Source organism: Taudactylus pleione, unplaced genomic scaffold, assembly GCF_031769625.1.
Source record: "Taudactylus pleione unplaced genomic scaffold, aTauple2 ptg000389l, whole genome shotgun sequence".
Lineage (NCBI taxonomy): Eukaryota > Metazoa > Chordata > Amphibia > Anura > Myobatrachidae > Taudactylus > Taudactylus pleione.
In genome coordinates this window covers 2322939-2343632 of record NW_028284790.1, presented here as the reverse complement: position 1 = coordinate 2343632, position 20694 = coordinate 2322939, and the positions used below count along the sequence as shown (strand labels likewise).

The following is a 20694-nucleotide window of genomic DNA, read 5'->3' as shown; positions in this document are numbered from 1 at the left end:
AAAGCTGTTCATGTGTACCGAGAGAAAAAAAAGTTACTTTGCTTTGTTTTTACTAAGGTGCTTGAGATATAACAAATGCTGATTAGTATCTTCACCAGCTAGTATGCTGTCTAATTGAGTTCACCTGTTGACTGAACAAGAGCAAGACACATATTACTGAGGTCTAATTAAGCACTGCAGTGCAGGAATAGAATTTTTTTTTCCCCTGTGTTCTGTTTAACCCCTGCATTGCTGGAGAAAAAAAAGAGCAGCAGTGTTTTCTTTTTGTGTGTTAAACATAAATTGCAATTGCTTTGCTGAAAGAAAGAGATATATTTGTGTAAACTGGCTTGTTATCTAAAAGTGCCTACACTTGTATATACACCTCCTACTATAAAAATGGAGGAAGTTTTTTGCACTATAGTAAATTTGTTGGCATCTCACCAAAAGACCGAGGAACAAATGTTACAGTTAGTGACCCAGTCAATGGGCACAACAGGTGCTGGGCCTCTGAAGAAAAAAGTCTGCCTCAGATGACCCAGAAGCATATTTGCTGATATTTGAGCAGGTAGCACAGCGTTTAAAATGGCCAGCAGATACTTGGGCTGATAGACTTGCCCCCTATTTCATTGGTGAGGCTCAGAAAGCCTATGCTGATTTGTCCTCTGCTGATGCAGAGAAATATGATCTAGTCAAAAGTGTTATTCTGGTCAGGTCAGGTCTCACTCCTTCTGGGAAAGCACAGCGCTTCCATGAATGGACCCTGCTACCAGGGGTCCCTATTCGGAAGCAATTTGCAGAACTTGCCAGACAGGGACGGAGTTGGGTCCATCCAGAAGACCGTACTGCCACTCAGATTGTAGAGACGGTTGTTATTGACCAGTGTATAAGAACCCTAGAGCGAATATGCAGTGCTGGGTCCTACAGGCTGATCCTCAAAATCTAGAGGCATTAAGTACAGTGTTGGAGCGGTATGAGACCGCAGGAAATATGACAAAAATGCCAGAAAAGAAACCAGGGAATGAGCAACCCATTAAGATGACACCCCATTGGCCTGTGACCCAGCCTATCACCCCCTCCTCAAGGAAACTCCACTGGAGATGCCAGTCGTCTACTATGAGTGCAGAGAGCCAGGTCACATAAGCCAGGACTGTCCCAGAAAAAACAGAGGCTAATATGGGCGCTATGTAACCCTGATATTGCTGATGAACTGAACGCTCAGTGGGTACTGTGCACAAAATCATTCATGAGCAACTGGTGTACAGGAGACAGTGTTCACGCTAGGTACCGAAGCAACTCACAGAAATTTCCAAAACCAATAGGATGGGATTGTCATCGTGCACTTGATGCGGTACCATGAGAAGGAAGTGCAATGTGATGAAACGTGGGTGCAACATGTGACACCAGAGTTGAAGCAAGCATCCATGACATAGAAATATGCATTGTCCCCACCTTCAAAGAAATTCAAAACAACTTCATCAGCAAAGAAAGTCATGGCGAACATGTTTTGGGACCTCAAGTGCATACTTCTTGTTACTTTTCTCTCCAAGGGATATACTGTGACTGATGTCCGTTATTGTGACACATTGAGCCAGTTACGGAGGGCAATTTGTCAAAACAACTTGGCAAACTGGTATATTGCTACACTATAATGCCAGGCCCAGTGGCAAACGCAGGATTTCTAGAGGGGGGTTTCCAAATGCTTGATTTTAGAGTGAGTGCGGCCAGGCCATGAAGAGGGCATAATTAGCACTTACAGTATCCAGCTTTAATATGCGCCATACAAAGTATATTGTGTATCATAATTCCAGCATATACAGGACCAGCAATCACACTAAGCCATTAGATGCGGCAGTAGGACCATCCTGCCTGAGCTGAATGTTTTTATCTGACATGTGGGCGCCATTCCGGAGCATTGAAGCAAGTCCGGGATTCTGGGGGATCAGCAGAAGAACCTAGCACATAGTTTAATATTAATTTAAGAAGGCTTAGAAATTACATTGCATGAAATAAAAATCTGGTATTCATGCATACTCCCTACAAATATATAAATTGAAAATGTATTTGAGTAAATTAAATATTTTTTGCCTTTCATAACTGCAGCAAAATATTCAACATATAGCTAAAACCATGAAAACCCTATTTATTACTGACCCTTTTCAATTACATTCATTCGGGATGGCAAGAAGGTACAGTATGCTATCCATCACACTGGGGCAGTAACCACAGAGCTAGAAATCTGCAAATGACTAGAACTGATAAGACATGATAATGAACCATTTGTATCCTTGCTTTTCTGTTAGCCCAGCATAGTACCATATAATAAGAAGGTAGTCACCAATGTGTCTCTGTAGAATATAATATAGCTGCCAATGGGGTTTGTGCTTAAGGCTGACAACAGGGTATGTGTAATGAGTCTGATTATATAGCTATAATGGAATCTGTACATTTGGGTTTGTCTAATCAGCCTGATGAAAAAGAATATACTGCACACAAAGATAATCAAGAAAAGTAAGTTGTATAAAGACAGGGAGCAATAATCCCAATACTTACACTCATTAATATAGACTGTACAAACAAATCTAGCACACTGACACCTTTACAGGCAAAAACCATTCCCTGCAGAAATACACAGAAATGTACACAGGCACATTAATTAGAACAGAAAACATACTTAAACAGAAACACACACACACTTTTTACATTACCCTTTAAACCATTTTCTTAATAATTTCACACCAGGCAAGTACAATCATACAGACACCAGGCAAGTACCATCACCATGACACCAGGCAAGTACCATCACACTGACACTAGGCAAGTACCATCACACTGACACTAGGCCAGGACCATCACACTGACACTAGGCCAGGACCATCACACTGACAGCAGGCCAGGACCATCACACTGACACTAGGCAAGTACCATCACACTGACACTAGGCAAGTACCATCACACTGACACTAGGCCAGGACCATCACACTGACAGCAGGCCAGGACCATCACACTGACACTAGGCCAGGACCATCACACTGACACTAGGCAAGTACCATCACACTGACACTAGGCAAGTACCATCACACTGACACTAGGCAAGTACCATCACACTGACACTAGGCAAGTACCATCACACTGACACTAGGCAAGTACCATCACACTGACACTAGGCAAGTACCATCACACTGACACTAGGCAAGTACCATCACACTGACACTAGGCAAGTACCATCACACTGACACTAGGCAAGTACCAAGTCAATTTCTAGGTGAAATCATCATTCTTGAGTTCATCCCAATTCCTTTTTTCCAAAGCATGTAACTAACCTATGACCTACTCCTCTTACATACAGTACATCTCTCCTCAGCAATAGCAATCATCATGCTGGTCTTTCAAAATCCCATCACTGCCTTCACATTTATTAACTGCATTTACTCAAGTTTAAGTGCTGTGTTTGCAGAATAACTGCAACAGAGTTGAAGTATATATATAAAAAACACTTTACTATAGAAGAACAAAAAAAGGATATTGTAGCTTAAAATAACATTATCTTCTACTTGCTTCTCTCCGACAATTATTAGCATTAGAAAGAAAAAGGACTTGTGGAAATCAAATGCTGCTGTGCAGCAATAAAATGACTCAATTTAATAACAAATTCTACCATCTCCTGAAAGCTTTCAATCTTACTTTCTAAACACCTTTAAAAGCAGAAAATAAAGATACAGAACATATTAAATTGCTTTTTTTTTTTCAAAGGAATTACTGTAGGTGTATGGTATTCTTTTGCCTTGGCATTTTGAAGTCTACCTTTCAAAGTGAATACTGTATATTCCGTAATGTAACGAATGTCAACCTGCACATTAAATAAAAGTGAAGCATTAGGAGCGAGTCTATTTTTATCCATGAGCCATTGCAAGGCAGATTTGGATCTCACCGTTTCTGTGAGTGCTTTTAAAGAATTGTTCAGGCTGTCCACAGAGTGCTGTCTTGCTGAATTAAGCAGGAGGTCTGTATGGCTTGATATAAGAGGTTGCAGGTGATTGATGTTATTTAAAATTTCTTTTGCCTTCGCCGTGTTCTCAGGTGAATAGTAAATACATTGGTACCCTGTACTGGAAAACAAACATGCAAATTTCTATTAACAGACCACAAACATTTCTTTTTTTTTATCAGATACTATAACGAAAAATAATAATCCCTATAAAGAAGATTAAGTAAAGTTATTTCCTCTACTCAGGCAAAGGCTGAAATATTTATCTGTGAGGATTAAACAACAATCGTTACTCTGGTGTAGAAGAGTTAGGGAATGACATATAATTCACAACAGTTATGACTAGATTATGTGCCATCTCATCTTCTTAAAGAGCAAGTACTAAACAATGTACAATTATGTGCATCTATACTTTATATTCTTGTAGGTCTCTTTTGCAGGAATAGGTCTAGGAAAAATTGCAAAAGGCAACTAGCCAAACCACATCAATAAACATTTCATTATGTTTAAAGAATAAGTTCTGTTTATTTTAAGAAACAAATTAAAATGGGACATTAGGAGTATTTTTAAAAAACATCCTGATCAATAATATATTAGATATACCCTCTAGTATTGTACCTTGCATGCTGCGGACACCAAAACCTGCTTATCTGTGTGATGATGATTTGGGGAACATGTGCACCGAAATGGTGAATATGACAATACTGATGATAAAACTGGTGTCTGCACACTGTACCTTGCTAGGTGATTCACTGCCAGCATTTATTTTTAAAATGTTGGAGTATAATTAACATTTAAAAATTGCATGCTGTGTCTAGAGGTCATTTAGCATAAGATGGGGGAATGTAGTTATGAGACGTCCATCTTAATCCCAACGCCGGAATCTAGGAGGACGTGTGCCCGAAAGAAGGTAAGCCGGGGCACCCTTAGTGTTAGCCCTGGGGGGGGAGAGAGTTAAGTTAGCGTTAGTTTTTTTTGGGGGGGAGGTTAGGGTTAGGTACCCTTAGGGGGGGAGCGTTAGGATCAGGCACCACTGGGGGGGGGGTTAGGGTTAGACACTAAGGGGGGAGAGTTAGGTTTAGGCACGACGGGGTGAAACTTACGTTTAGGCACAAGATTCCACCAATTCACACTTATCTTCTACACACCTGATATGCAAGAATCTTCACTAAGATGTCCGATGGAATACATCAAAATGGACACACTAACCCTTCCAAATGTGGATTTGACTATCTATGGACTTGAAAAAATGGCTGACGGAACACTAAGTTAAAGACACAGACACCTGCTGTTGTTTTCTACCAAGTAACACTTGATGGGGCAATCACATGCTCATCTCAGCTGACATCATCATCCAGAGACAAAAACGGAAGTCCAGAGGATTGGGATCCACGGTCCAGACACCAGGACATTCCCTCTGTATAAATAGGACCAGTACCAGCACGGGTAAGTACTAGCCTTGAGGAAGAGACCAGCAAGCGTCTCGAAATGCGTTGGAGTACCCCCGTGCAACCCGGACTCCAAAGATCTGAAGGACACTACCCCGACTGGTTAAGCGTCAGGAGCCACGTGCAGGGGAAAAATCGGCACTTCTGCATGTCTTTTGTTTTTACACCTGTGGCTCCTCCACACAGTTGATGGTAGGAATCTCTTTCCTGTTCCGCATATGTGCTTGTAATATTGACTGCTATGCGTGGACTTTCACTTCTAGTGAACTGAGCCTACACCTAGTGGGCCCATGTGTTTTTTTACTTCATTGTCGTTTACACATTTGCTATTAATCTTTGTTTTTAAGATTGTCTGATAACTGATCAGATCCATCTCTCTCCCATTGTTTTAATTGGACTTGTGTACTATCACCCCATTTTTTGTACTGCCTCTACACATATGCATTTGTGAGGTCTATATTAGTCCTTCACTCCTGGATCGCATATTCATGTTAATACCTATTGTACTTTGCTTATCACCTATTGTACATTGTATAAAATCAACAGACTTCTATTTTGTTATCTCTTATTAAAATTCTTGTTTATCATCTTTTTGATATGGTTTACTGGGCAGCGCCATGTTTTATTTGACGCCACCTTGATTTGACTAACAGGAAGGGTTAGGGTGCGGGGTGGGGAGAGTTAGGGTGAGGCTACCAAAAGGAAGGATTAGGGGAAAAAGGGGAGAGGGTAAGTATGGAATACCAACCATCGAGATGCCGCTGTTGGTATTGTGACAGGAGGCATCCCGACAGTCGGCATTACATACCCATTACATACCCATTCCTAAGCTGGGGATATTTGGTCAGAGTATCTGATAATGTGTATAGCTGCACCGGTGGCCAACGGTCAGGCCACCACCAGTGGCACTGGTTCTGTGTCATGCCAACAGTAAAGCATCCTGAGACCATTCATGTGTGGGGTTGCATCTCAGCCTTTAAAGTGGCAAATTTTAAAGTTTGATGAAGATACTGGGGCTTATGTAATAGGGTGCTTTCTCGGGCTGCTGCAGAAAAGCCTGCAAGTCTTCCTGTAATTTTAAATCGGTAATCATTTTAAAGGCAAAACCAGCTTAGTTTTGCCTTTAAAATGATTGCCGCTTTAATGATTGCAGCAGCACCAGATCGCACCCTATTACATAAGCCCCACTGTATTTCTTGTACAGTAAATGTAGCTTTTTTTAACTTCCTTTCTTACAGTATGGGAACAAAAAAGTGGGTAAAGCACTGATTTAGAGGGAAATACATTGTCCATTTTAGCACACCATCATTATTGTCACACATCAGGATCAGTCTGGACATTATCATACAATAGACTCTAATTTCATAATTTGTCATAATAAAACAAGTGTGTAATGTGTGAAGAGTGATATATGAGAAGTGATTTATGATGTATGATGCCTAATGAGTGATGAGCCATGAGAGACAAAGGAGACGTGATGAGGGATAAGCTGTGAGGGAGAGCAATGACAGATGAACAGTTAGCCGGTTTTGGATTGACTTCAGTATAAAACATTGGAAATGCATTATTACATAGCGGAAATACCAGCAGTGACCAGCAGTATCTATTGGAACATACGTACGCTTCTCTAATTGAAAAATCAAACTGTGTTATATGATGTGGTAAAAAAGTACAACATCATGCATCATTTATCATTCTGACTTCTTGGACTTATGGCAGGGAACAGTGATTTATCTTTGGCTGCACAGAATATCTACTAAAATAAGTGTAAAATAACTGCTTATAACGGTGTTCTTTCTATTTCTTTTTGCTCTTTGGCTAAAGTATAAACCATGAAAGATGCATTTTATACAGTGAGCAGTTCCCTTGGGTGGTCTCTGTGCTAATTACACTGATGAGTGCATGATGTGGTGTAATGTCATACACAACGGGGTATACTAATTAAAGTGCAGGTTTTCAGAAGTGGAGATGTTGCCCATAGCAACCAATCAGATTCTACTTAACATTTATCTAGCACCTTCTAGAACAGCGGTTCTAGTGTGCCGTGGCCGGTTATGAAGTGTGCCGCGGGGCTGTCAGAGCCACCGGGCACGTTTTACTGTACTTCAGCATCCCGGGCCGCTGAGCTCCTCTGGGAGACTCAGGCGCGACCGGGTAGTGACCTGCAAAGATGCGGCGGCGTGACATCACAGGTCACGCACGCCGCGTTGTCCACTGCCCTCCAGCCCGCTCTGCCAGCCAACGCCCTGCGCCAATCAGCCAGCCCGCGCTCTGTCCAGGCAGGCTCTGCAGCCTGCCTGGAAGCCCGCCCGCACGCGATCCTGCTGCAGTGTGAGTGACAAGGGGGGGAAGAAATGTGGGTTTTGTGGGGACCAGACATTTTTTTCTTCTTCGTGGGTACCAGCCCTAGTTTATTTTTTCGTGGGAACCAGTCATGTCATTTTTTTTAGTGAGAACCAGCCATATGTTATCCAGCCATATATTTGCCTATTTAGTGGGGAACAATGTGTTTTGTTTTTTGTTTCTGTGGAGCCAGCCATAGGTTTCTTTTTCTGTGGGGAGCAATTCTGTGGGGCGCAATGTGGTATGGTTGTTTTTTTTTGTGGGGAGCAATGTGTTTTTTTTTTTCTGTTAGGCCAGCCAATGGGATTGTTTTATTCTTGTGGGGGCCAATGTAGTGTATTTTTTATTCTTGTGGGGGCCAATGTAGTGTGTTTTGTTCTTGTGGGAACTAATGTAGTGTGTTTTTTCATAGTCCGCGCACACCGCATCGCCGGATAGTGTGCCTTGGCAATTTTAAAATCTTGTGTAGTGTGCCGCGAGTTAAAAAAGGTTGAAAATCACTGTTCTAGAAGATAATAGCTAGAATCTGATTGGTTGCTATGGGCAAAATCTCCACTTCTAAAAACCTGCACTTTAGTAAATATACCCCAAAACTTCAACTCCTTACTCAACTCACGAATGAATACTCCTCCCTTGTCCCGCTGCACTCATCCCTCATATCTTGTCAGTAATAACTTGGATCATACATGACACTTATTTGCATACAATGATGCAGGAAGTACTGATTACACAAACTGATCTTTTAAAAGGCTACTAATATGCTATGTGAAATTTCAATGTACAGGTACTTGTATTTTGTAGTACATTCTAGTGCAGCAGTGCAAACCTCAAACTGCACTTGTTGCTGGCTGTGTATAGATCAGTTTTTAAATTCAAAATAATGAGGTTAATGCTAAGTAGATGAAAATTCTAAGCTGCTCAGTTTCTCCAGAGAGACTCTGTAAGTCAGACCAATGATTTCACATTAAATTATGTAGAAGGCAACAAGATCATTTAAAGAGATAAAATAACTGAGAAAAGTAAAAATAACCAGTTTCCTGTACCTGCAGCAGCAATAAAAGACGGAAAATGAGTCAATGGTCACAATGCCGGGCTGCTATACTATAGGGAAATGTTAATGTTATATGGCTGTGTCTCTGTTTAAGCAGATTTATAATAAAACGGTCTTGGTAAAATCTTGACTGATGAAGTATAGATGACAATGGATGTGGCTATCTAGGTTACATAATAATATGCAGGCCCAGATATATTAACATTAAAAATAGTTGAATACAATTTTTTTTTTATCTTTAAATCTATATAAAAAAAATGTCAAATGGTCCATATCTCAATACTTGTTGGTACAGTTTTATACACCATTACAGAGGTGAAAGTAAACTGACCACAATGCAAACAATTTAGGTTAAGTTTTCTTTATTGTATTCAAGGAAAATATACACAAGACTCATATTACACTGGTAGACAATATCAAGTAGACATCACGGAAACAACAGTGCAACAATAAGAGAAGCACTGCCTACTTGTGGAGATAACCCGTTAGAAATGATTTGATTGTGTAGGGCTGCTATATGGGCAGTAAGGTCAGTGGAAAAACAAGTGTACCAGTGAACATACAAGAATAATGTAATGGGGGTGCAAAAGAAGCAGGAAGGGAATATAAGATGTAGAAAAAGGAATTGGTGGTCTAGGCATATGTAAAGGTGGAAGGTAGAAGAATCAAGGACATGCAGTGTAGCTATATGCTCCTAGGAGAGGCAAGGCATGAGGGTTGGGCAGCATTCTGAGAACAGGATTCCTGAACCCTATTAATAACTGCCCTGCTAGTCCCAAGGGGGTGAAAGGCTCCAATTCACTGTTCAAAAACAGCCAATCCATCACCTTATGTTTCAACCTGCTCAGGGGGAGACATCAAATACTACGTGTAATATGCAGGCAGACACCTCTCAGTGTCCACAGAAAGATACACCCCTAGGAAAGATGGAAAACCTTCAGGGAAAAGAGAGGAAAACATGCAAACACATCATGCAATAGGCAAACATATAGTAAGGTACACCAGTGGGCAATTTTCAGGTTGCTTCTGGCAGTTGGGAGTACACAACATCTGTGGGCTGTTTCCATGGATAATGAACCATCTGCCATCATTCTCTGCATGGACCAAACAGAGGATAAGTGTGGAGTGCAAGTGCTTGCCATTCAAGGATGTCAATCTTATCAAGGCCCATTTTGGAGCAAAATTTGGTAAGATCAGAAAGTGCTCGAAGGATTACAAGCTACTGTATGTGGGAAACCCACATGTATTTAATGCCCCGTTAGGAAATTCTTACATCAGAGGTTTCCGTATCTTGCATTGCTGGAGTGTGCTCCAGGAGAGTTCACAAAAGATTTGCTGCTTGCTGCCATTGAGCTGCAAATCATCCAGATTATGTATCTTCTTGAGGTTCTCCTCCATTTGAAAGAAATGATGAAGCCTAAAACTCAAGGCTGGTCCCTTGTTGGGCCCCACGGTCTTAGGTAGATCAAACTCTATAGCATCATTTGGGAATTTCCACAAAAGTTTTAGAATGTGGGGACATTCTAGTGGAGGCCCCATATTCTAATATTGCTGGACCTTATGTCAATATAGATGACTCCATATATGTGAGATACAGTAATTGCAAAAAAATATTCTGCATAGTAGTACACCACTTACTGCAATATATTCTGCAACATCCATAATATTGCACAAGAGGCACATGAGCCTTGGTCACTACCAGTGGATCACTTGTTAAGTTCAGAAATTTCCATGAATTTAATTACTAACCACACAACTTACATCAATCATATGTAAATACATATTTCCTTCACTACCAAACATAAAGCTTTAATACCGACTGTATTGTATTATACAATATTTTGGATCTATAAAATTACAATATAAACTTGCTGAATAATATTGTACAGACATTTGTCCAACTAAAGCGAACCTCTTTTCACTTGCAGCTGGAGTGTGCCACTAATGTGTCACTAACCACAGTTCTTTGTCTACCTCTTAAGAGTGCGTATATGAACATAACATATATATATACATTCTTTATGTATAACATGGAAGTAAGCTTCATCATTCATGATCCATTCTGTCACAACTCCAGGACTTTACCAAGTGATATGATTCACATTCGTATTGTCATTTGGGTTAGTAATAAATTACAGGGCCCAAACAAAACAAAGTTTCTATATAAAATCATGATATCTCATCAACAAGGGTTATGTCATTATGCACCTATCACATTGTGGGCCTGGGATACAAGCATGGTGCAAATATGCACTAAGAGTCAAGACACACTAACCAGACACTTTCATTCAATAGAATAGGTTGTGCCATATACAGTTCACTTCTAATTGTCATAAATCGTCCAGCATATCTGAAATTTAGCAAAACATAATCCAAATACTCAGTTTGCTGTGTAATTAGTACTGGGTAATTACTTACTTTCGTTTTTCCGTCTCAAACCTACAGAGAAGTGTTCTGAGGCCACCACTCTTAAATCCCTGAGAATGCGCTGCTGGGGCACCAATGGTAATGACATCGTACAGGGCATCTGGACAATAGAAGACATGAGCATTTATATTGTGCAATATTAAGCAAAACTTGCATAATTCTTGGTCAATGAGATTATAATATCTCTATATTATTGTCGAGTGATTAATTAGCAAGAGGCAGCAAAGCTTCAGTTTGGAGAAAGCTAGTTAATCTTTTTTTGCAAGCAAACTAGATTTTAATAGTCACTAGATCCCAAGTTACATTTTTATTTTGTATCACAGTGTGAACCAATATGTTATGCTTTTCTTTGTTGACATTTTTGAATTATGCATTAATTAAATGTAAATGAGACATTGCTAAGTATGCATATTTGCTATCATGCATAAAACTGCCTTTGGTCTTTCATAATGCACAATGCTAAGACATACAGGAGGCATCATATAATAAAGTTTCCTTTCATAGAGCAATAAAAGTTTTTCTGAAACAAATATATCTGGTGTGTATCAAAAGTTTACTGGTTTTATCTCATTTATAAATCAAAAGAGCAGTCTCAAAGCCTTTCTGAATACCTCAAATTGAACTATTAACACACTTTATATAATAAGTTTACATTTTGTGAACACAATGAAGCAATTAAACCTTCACATATTGACCACTATTACCATAACTGTTCCTTATGATTTCTGAAAATATAAATAATATTATGAGCACTGTTGCTGACAGCTAAGGCAAACAAGTTCCATACTCTGAATATAAATACAGATGGAGCAAGTTTCTGACAAAAAGGAACAACATATGTCATGATGAAACTGAAGAATATGGTGACTAGTGTGTCTTGCTCCATCCCCTTACATACACAGAGAACCAAACGGATTAGCTTTAGTAGGAGAAGAAACAAACCAAATGTGCTAATATAAGTAATATATTTATGCACCTGGTATTTATATACTGCAGTAATGGTTTACATGACACCACAATAAATGGGATACATTCAGAATCCAGGCACAGGGGATCCCGGCATCCCGAAGGTAAGAAGCAGGGGTTTGGTGGAGGGTTAAGGGTTAGGCACTATGGAGAGGGTTAGGGTTAGGCACTAGGGGGGAGGATTAGGTGTACGGTGTGGGGAGGGGGAGGTTAAGTTTCAGACACCGGGGAGGGTTAGAGTTATGGTGCCCATGCATAGTACGATTTTTTACCCAATATGGACAGTTTTGACGATTTGTACAGACCAATCGTATGAAAATAGGTGTATTTTGTGTGTTCTGCGACCCCCGATGCACGTCCCCACCGTTCTCTAGTTGGGTTGCAGATCAGATGGTTTTGCAGAGAGATCTACGATCTTTTGAGTACAATGTGATACACTTCTATGTATCTTATCCTATGATCGTAACGATCAATCGTACACCATTTCACCACATCTTATGAAGAATTTCAAGGGCAATCGTACAACACATCTTACCAACTTTGAATTGCACCGTGTATGGGGGCCTTTAGGGTAGAGAGAGGGGGAAGGTTAGGATACCTATCGACAGGTGTCAGTATCAGTATCCTAACCCTGTTGGGATGCCGGAATCAGGATTTTGCCTGCCAGGATACCGAGCGCCGGTATGCCGTACCCATCCCCAATAAATATCTATAATGTGATTCCCTGACTCTGACACATTATCAAAACATATATTGATGTGGTTCATTTGTTACAATTAATTCACATTGTACTCCAGACAGAAAAATATACATTAAATAACAAATTGATTCTGTCAAAATCAATCAGTAAGGTACAGCACACTATTATTTGGATACCTTTTATTTTTGTCTTCTGAATAATTAGCAGTCTTTGGTGGAGATTTCAGGGGTTCAAAACTAAAGGTACCCATACATCTAGCTGCTACCGCGGCAATTCCCCTGACAATGAAGGGGTCGGGGAATTAGGAATATTCAACATGTTGAAAGATAGCGATTCACCAAACCCAACCCGAAAAATGGTTGGATCGGTGTGTCAGGGATTTTTTACGTTAAATTTCCCTGATGTGCCGACAGATCGCGGATCAATGATGGTCACAATTGTATCGGACCGGCAGAACGGGGAATCGGGGCCTTCGATGTGTGGGTCCCTTCACTCTCTCTTGCATACATTGTACCCAACCATAAGCTACCAATGATACAATTTTGTGAGCATCGTAAACTTTTGCAAGAACTAATTCATGTACATCTTGTCCAATATGACATTAGCTTCCTATGCATACGTGTTCTAAACATGACCACTGAATTGGCCAAGAAAGTCCAATAGGGCAGTAAATATTTTTAATGAAAATGTTCCTCGTAGCAAAGCATCTGGGATGAGATGGATCACATTTCGAGATATACATGTAGGTATATAAATATATAGCTGATGATTAATGAGTGGCATACTACTAAAGTATCTCCAGGGTGCATAATCATTAGTTTAACACAAATAACCACCTCATGATACGAAGTCACTCGATATAAACATGTCACAACATTTTATGATGCAGAGTCTAAAGAGTAATGTAGCTATCAACAACTTTTGTCATGTATTATAAAACATTGCAAATGTACCATCTCCAGCTTGACAAGTGCTTTCTTCTCCCAGCGATATGCTCTGAGTGCCGCAGAGAGTGATCATATCTTTATGACACTCACACCTCCTGTTACTGTTACATGTCATTTGCATAATGCATGAAGATGAAGAGAAGAATTCACTTCAAACAGAGCCACACCAAGAAAACTGGAGGTTATTCTGCTTGTCAGCGGCAGACAAGGCAGCATATGCTCGTTTCTCTTACCGCAGATTTGCACAATATGGATTTCGATTTTTTTTTATCTTCATTTGTTCTTTTTATGTCACATTTATTCCTTACAACTTATGTTTGGATAAAACTCTGTTAAATATATTGGAATATTACATTAAAGAAAATCAGTCATTTATGTATACTGGCCTGCACTGGTCTTTTGAAATGGTGATTTACTCCAAAGACTCTTTACAGGGCTTGGTAGAAATGAGCATATAAAAGTGAAGCATGGTTCCAAGGTTGTGCGAAAACACTGGACAATAAACTGGAGGTTTCCTCAATTACTATCTGGGGCAGCATCATATGTCCAGTGTGTAAGTCACTCCTCCCTGCTGACAAATCTCAGACACACTATACTGAGGATCTATGTTTCATTCCTTTATAGGTTCCTTGAGACATCGGTCTGAGAAAAGAAGTCACTCATCTATTTCCACAGCTTTGATGATGTCCCACACCCTCTTGCCAGAGTATCTGGCCTCTATCCACTAAGGGTAAGAAAATATCTTAATCCAGATCCTTATAAAGACAAACACCTAAACAACATCCCCATCACTCAACTACGTAATAAACATATTCTAAATTCCCAAAATATATAAATGTTGAGTGCTTTAAAAAAAGACTGTAAACCACAAAATAATGATTAGGGATGGTCTAATTATGGATATAAAAAACTAAACCCCAAGCCGTTACTAGATAGTGGCAGCACCCACAGATCTGGCTCCTAGGACTCACACTAAGCTGCCTCAGACAGATGAACACCCCCTTCCTAACATGGCAAGCTGTTGCACAGTGATGAACCAAGCTGATACAGAAGGCATTTGTCTGCACTCTATATACCCTTTATTGGTCTTTCAAATTTTGACACTAGAGAATGCAAATTCCTTATACAACTTTGTGCAATTGCAGTATGTACATGGGAGCTGATGTAGAGTGAGTACTACTGTATGTCAGTTTCAGAATGTATCTGTGGTCATTTATCTCTACGCATGCTCATACATCAAATACAGTAAATGCATATGTGACTACACGGACCACAATATGTGTACATATCAAACCTTACTGTATGACCAGAGAGGTAATATGGGAGATACAAGGAGTGGTTTCACATAGGCAAAGTTCTTTTAGAATGTGTTCATGCAAATATAACTCATGAGTACCAGTAAATTATACCAATATATGCCTATTGGGACTCAGCTGCTTTGTACCTGCACCAAGGCAGGTGCAGGTGCAAACACATCCTGATGAAGACTAGTCGCAAACTAGACACACATGCTACTGATGTGGGGGCGTATGCATCTTAAGATTACACTTTTTGCATGCCCTTTCTTTTGGAGTAATTTACACCCATTTTGCTACCAACTCTGCATCAACCCAATTATGAGTAACATTATTTCAGTATGATAAGTGCCCATTAATTCCATTAACAATTCAGGCTTGGAAGATTTGTCCCTACAAATATTATCACGAGGGCCTATTTATTATCTGTAAATTTTAAGGGCTATTTCCTGCTTATCTTAGGGCCGGATTCAGCAAGGAACGCATGGATGCAGACGCACGCACCCATCCGCTGCGAGAATATGCTAATCAATACACACGGAGACTGCAGCACAAAATGCAGACGCCCAGCCTCATATTAAGGTCCTATCTCCCTTTACTCACAGCCTGATCAGCACGCAAGATAGCCAAACATCGGTAACATTGAAAACCATCGGAAACCATTAGCATAATAGTGGTTGACCTGACCTGCCGCAGGATTTTGGCAGCTTCCTGTGTACATCTTACGGTATGGCTGCGAATGCCGCCGCACTGCCTTAATTATGCACGCCACTATAACGGCGTTATAACACCTGCATTCGCCAGACCACCCCCCGTCACCACTCACAAACGGCATTTCCTGTCAATAAATTTCGGAAGGGTCTGCGTACACCCTGCGTGCAGTCTGCATACCATAACCCGATCACACTGGCTAGTTCGTGTACGTGCAGTGCGATGCATACACATGCGCAGTGCAAAAACATTGGCCAAGTGCGTGCGTTCTCTCCTGTGCGTTCCTTGCTGGATCAGGCCCTTAGTGACTTAGGGCCATACTTGCCAAGTCTCCCTGGTTGTCAGGGAGACTCCCTGAAATAGCAGCAATCTCCCTGACTCCCTGAAGAGTCTAGCAATCTCCCTGATTGTACCTTACTCCCATCATGAATATGTTATATATAAAAATAAACAGAGATATTTACATTCAAATGGGATCATTAGTATAATTTCCCTGCATTGGTTATAAGGCACAATGATCAATTGGCTACATGCATTTCTGAAAAGTATCAGTGTGTTTTCATCAAAAAATAGATCTTACTAACTGCTTTTGGGCTCATTTACATTTGGATGTAAGTCAGGTTTATGACACGTCTCTCAGATATACAGTACATGCCCACTTTACCACCGCGGTCATAGGTGTGGCTTTTACAATCTCCCTGAAATGCTTTTTCAAAAGTAGGCAAGTATGCTTAGGGCCTGGTTCAGCAAGGAATGCACAGATGCAGACGCACGCACCCGCTGCAAGTATATTCTAATAAATGCATACGCACACAGAATAAGCAGACGCCTAGCAAAACACAATACCTCTCACTTCCCTTAATGTGCGTTCTGTTATACCACGCAAAACAGCGGAAACATCGAGAACCATCGAATACGTTAGCATATTAGTGGTTGACCTGACTCCACGCAGGATGTGTGCCGCTTTCTGCGTGCAACTAGACCTCAGGCTATGGCCATCGCCGCAACGCCTCTAAAACACTGTCCAAACGCACAGACACGCCTGCGTTTGCCCGTCCACCCCCACAAAATAGCACTTCCTGTCAATCCCTTTTCTCTGGGTCTGCATTGCCTCTGCACACGCAGTACCCATCGCAATAGCTAGCTCGCGCACGCGCAGAGCTAAAACATCGGCTGAATGCATGCGTTCTCTCCTGTGCGTTCCTTTCTGAATCAGGCCCTTAGAGAGTTAGGGTCATCTTCACTTTTCCTACTTGGGGCAGATTAATCTTTTAAAAATGATCTCCTTGCCAAAATAGGTATATCCTTCTCAATCATAGCCTGTCCTCCTCACCATGTCAGACGCCAAATTGATTCATGCCTTGTTCCGCTCTTTTATCTGGCAGGGTAAAAGACCCCAAATTAGTCTCATCAAATTACTACAATCGATTCGAAATTGCAGTGTTAAACTACTAAATATAATCCATTAACTCTATGCTTCCCATATGCGTCACCTTCAGGACTGGCTCAATACTTATGCCAATGCTGAGCTGCAATCCGGTCTTTACCTGATCTAAGTTTACCAGCCTTCATGACCAAGATCTCTCCCCGACACTGTGATAACCCTCTGCATAGTTTGGTGCGTAGTATTTGGTTTATTTTACGTCACAATGTTCGGTTGAAACCTTACAAATCCTTTAATTTGCCCTTCCTACATAATCCTGACTTTCAGAATGGTAATGCGCACTCCCCTTCACTTCCTGGGATACGCAGGGTCTCCAGTTCATAGGTCAGATGCTGGACAGATCCTCACAATCGGCCTTAAGAAACTCATCGGCCACTACACAGTTTTCTTGCATTGCATCCTCTGTCTATTTTCAGGCAAAACATTATGTCAACTCTATGACAACTTTAAAAAAAATTTCCCACTAGGTACACACTAGATGATGTGTCGTCTGATCCGGAGGATCAGATGATATATCGTTCAACTCGGCAAGAGTGTACCCGCTATGTTGCTGGCAATGTGCGCTCCCGCGCATCGTCAGTAACATCACTCGTCGGACCTGCATGCAGGTCCGGTGGGTGATATCGTTAGCGGGCACCATGCTGCCGAATGCAGCATGGCCCTGCCATCGCTCCCGGCATCGGCAAGTCTGCATGCACTTGCCGACGCCGGCACCCCTGCCTGGTCACATCGCTAACGAGGTCGTACACACTAGAAAACGTCTGGTGTGTGCCAGCCTGGATTGGGATAACCCCCTTGATAAATTATTGTTACAACCCCCTCCTGTTAAGACAGCCATAGCTACACACTCATTGGTTATCTCATTTCCCTGCCTTGGACATGTCTGATCTACTGCAAACTCTGCACACTTAAAGTTACTTCCTTCCTCCAGATATGCAGAGATGTTCTTAAATATTTTTCACTATGCCTATTGCCACAAGCACTCCTCAGGTGTGCCGCCGGAGAAGTAGAGTCATGCCCGTCAGTGCACAGCTGCTGGAGCATGATGTCACGACGCTGGACGCTGTTAGCAGGAGATGATGGAGGAACAAGAGTGATAAGTAAAGGGAATCCTCTTACTTCACTGCTGGATACGTGCACAGTGTACAAACAGTGGGCCTGTTTCAGAGCCGCTCACAAAAAGTGAACGCTCGCTCTCAATCAGGGCGGCCGCATGATTTTTTAAATCTGGCCTCCTGGCCGCTCGCATAGCTGTGGGTGACGGGTTTGCGACGAGACCCTTGTGGTAGGGTCTCGTTCCCGCAAGCCCCAGTGAGCTTCTGGCTCTAAAAGAGCCGGAAGCTCACCACTGACATCACTCGTGATGGCAAGCCACCTGCCTACCAAACGGGGTGAGCTGTCGATCAACATCGACAGCTGCCCCTTTTGGATGCGAGCGCTGGAGCAAGTGATTTCTCGCTCCGGTCTGAATCATGCCCAGTGTTCTGGGAGTCAGAACCGAAGCTGCTTCCCTGCAGGCACTCCTTCTATTAATGCTCTCTTCCGGAGCCTGAGCAGCAGCTCAGCTTCCCACTACCTGGCGGCAGCAGCAGGGACATCTAGCAAGATGGGAGGCCGCATAAGAAGGGCCTGGAGTGTTCATGCCTACTCTCCCAAAAATCGCGGGAGGCTCCCAATTTATCAGGTAGCTCCTCGCACCCCCGTAAGAGTAGGCATATCTCCCACATTCCGCCCACTTCCTTGTGAAGTGGGCAGGATGGGGAGGTTTTACCGGGAATTTTCGGGTCTGCAAGTAGGGGGCGGTGCTAAAATGATGTGAATCGTGTCATTTAGCCCTGCCCCCTACCCGCAGACCCGTGAATCGCGCCGTTGCCTCTCAGCCTGCACCACTTGTAGCTGAGCAGGTGCCGCCCCACCGCCGGCCCCCAACTTGGTCTGTGCTGCTCACACCTCCTGTGCCACCTGCAGTTCCTACTGTGTGACCCCCCACCACGGCCTGTGGATCTTTCAGCTCGGCAGGTGCCATCCAACCATCGGCAACCCCCTCAGCCTATGCCAACCGCAGATCGGTCTGTACCACCAACTTGGCCTGTGCTATCTAAGCTGTGCCATCCCCATATGCAGTCCCACTTCTACCTAGGATGTCACCATATCTCTCTAAGGCTCGGCCTGTGAATCTTTCAGCTCGGCAGGTGCCGCCTCACCATCGGCAACCCCCTCAGCCAATGCCAACTGCATCTCAGCCTGTGCCATCTGCAAGTAAGCATGTGCCTCCTGCACCACAGCCTGCGACACTCAAACCTGTGCCATCCCCATAGGCGGCCCCACTTCTGCCTAGGATGTCACCATATTTCTCCAAGGCTCGGCCGGTGTATCCCCCAATTCAACCTGTCTGGCAGCCTGCAGCTCCACCTAGGCCGCCATCAGCACAGCCTCTGGTTTCCCCATATCAACCCCCACACCGGTTTCCACACTGGCCACTGCCTTCCCCATATCGTCCTCCAGCTAGAGCCAACATTTAAAATCTGCCAGTGGCTCATTAACATCTGCCTGTGGCCTCCCTAACATTTGCCCGCGGCCTCTCTAACAACTGCACGTGGCCTCCCTAACATCTGCCCGTGGCTCCACAACAACTACAACATCATGTGGCACTCTAACTTCAGCCAGTGGAACCTTATCGGACCGTAGCATCTGTAATACTCTGCTGTCATAAATGACACCTCAAACTGTCTGGATATTGAATAGAAGATGAAAGAACTGGAGGTAAGCAGAGGGTGCACTTTAGTCCAAAGATTAGTTATGATATCAATAGTTTTAAAATTGAAAACCAAACTTTATCAATATTCTTAATTGTTCTTCCCTTTCTCAATTGATTTAAATGTATGAGACTGTTGTTACTGGAGGCACTGAATTACTCTGAGAACCTTCTCAGAGGAAGCCTGATCCTGGAACAAATATGTGACATGCAAGTGTGGGCACAGCAAGGCAACAAAATCAGGATTACAGCTGATAAATCAGATATTAAATAAAACTCTGCTTTTCACTTAAAATACCAATCTATTTAGCATTATTTATGTCTTTACTCAGTGTAAAAGTGAGAAGGTAACGGGAATGTATACAGTATATGATATGTGGTAATATTTTGATCATAAAGATGCATTTTTTTGTCTGCTTCTGCAGTTTTGATTGGATCTACAGTAGCTCTGCTGGGCTTTCCTGAGATTGGCTCCTATATACAGTGTGGGGATGATGGCAGCCTCTCTGCTACAGGAGGTCAGTACAGCTGCTGCCCTCAGCCTAGACCAGTGGTTCCCAAACTGTGCTCTGCAACCCTCTATGGTGCCGCGGTGCCGTCACGAGAGTGCCGCAGTGGCCAGTGGCCTAAAGAAGCCGAC

At 42.3% G+C, this 20694-nt stretch overlaps 1 protein-coding gene across 7 annotated transcripts in view; it reads right to left on the bottom strand.

Annotated features, from left to right (window-relative positions):
* Window positions 1-20694, bottom strand: part of INPP4B (inositol polyphosphate-4-phosphatase type II B) — an 813539-nt gene that overhangs the window by 180127 nt on the left and 612718 nt on the right. For all 7 annotated transcript variants that reach the window (XR_015869683.1, XR_015869684.1, XM_088445787.1 and 4 more), the window contains 2 exons: window positions 11228-11336; window positions 3911-4088 (listed from right to left, as the gene is read on the bottom strand). Coding sequence is in view for 5 of the 7 variants with exons in the window: in XM_088445787.1 (XP_088301913.1) it covers window positions 3911-4088; window positions 11228-11336 (287 nt within the window). In the remaining 2 variants the exon portion in view is untranslated. The remainder of the gene's footprint in view (window positions 1-3910; window positions 4089-11227; window positions 11337-20694) is intronic.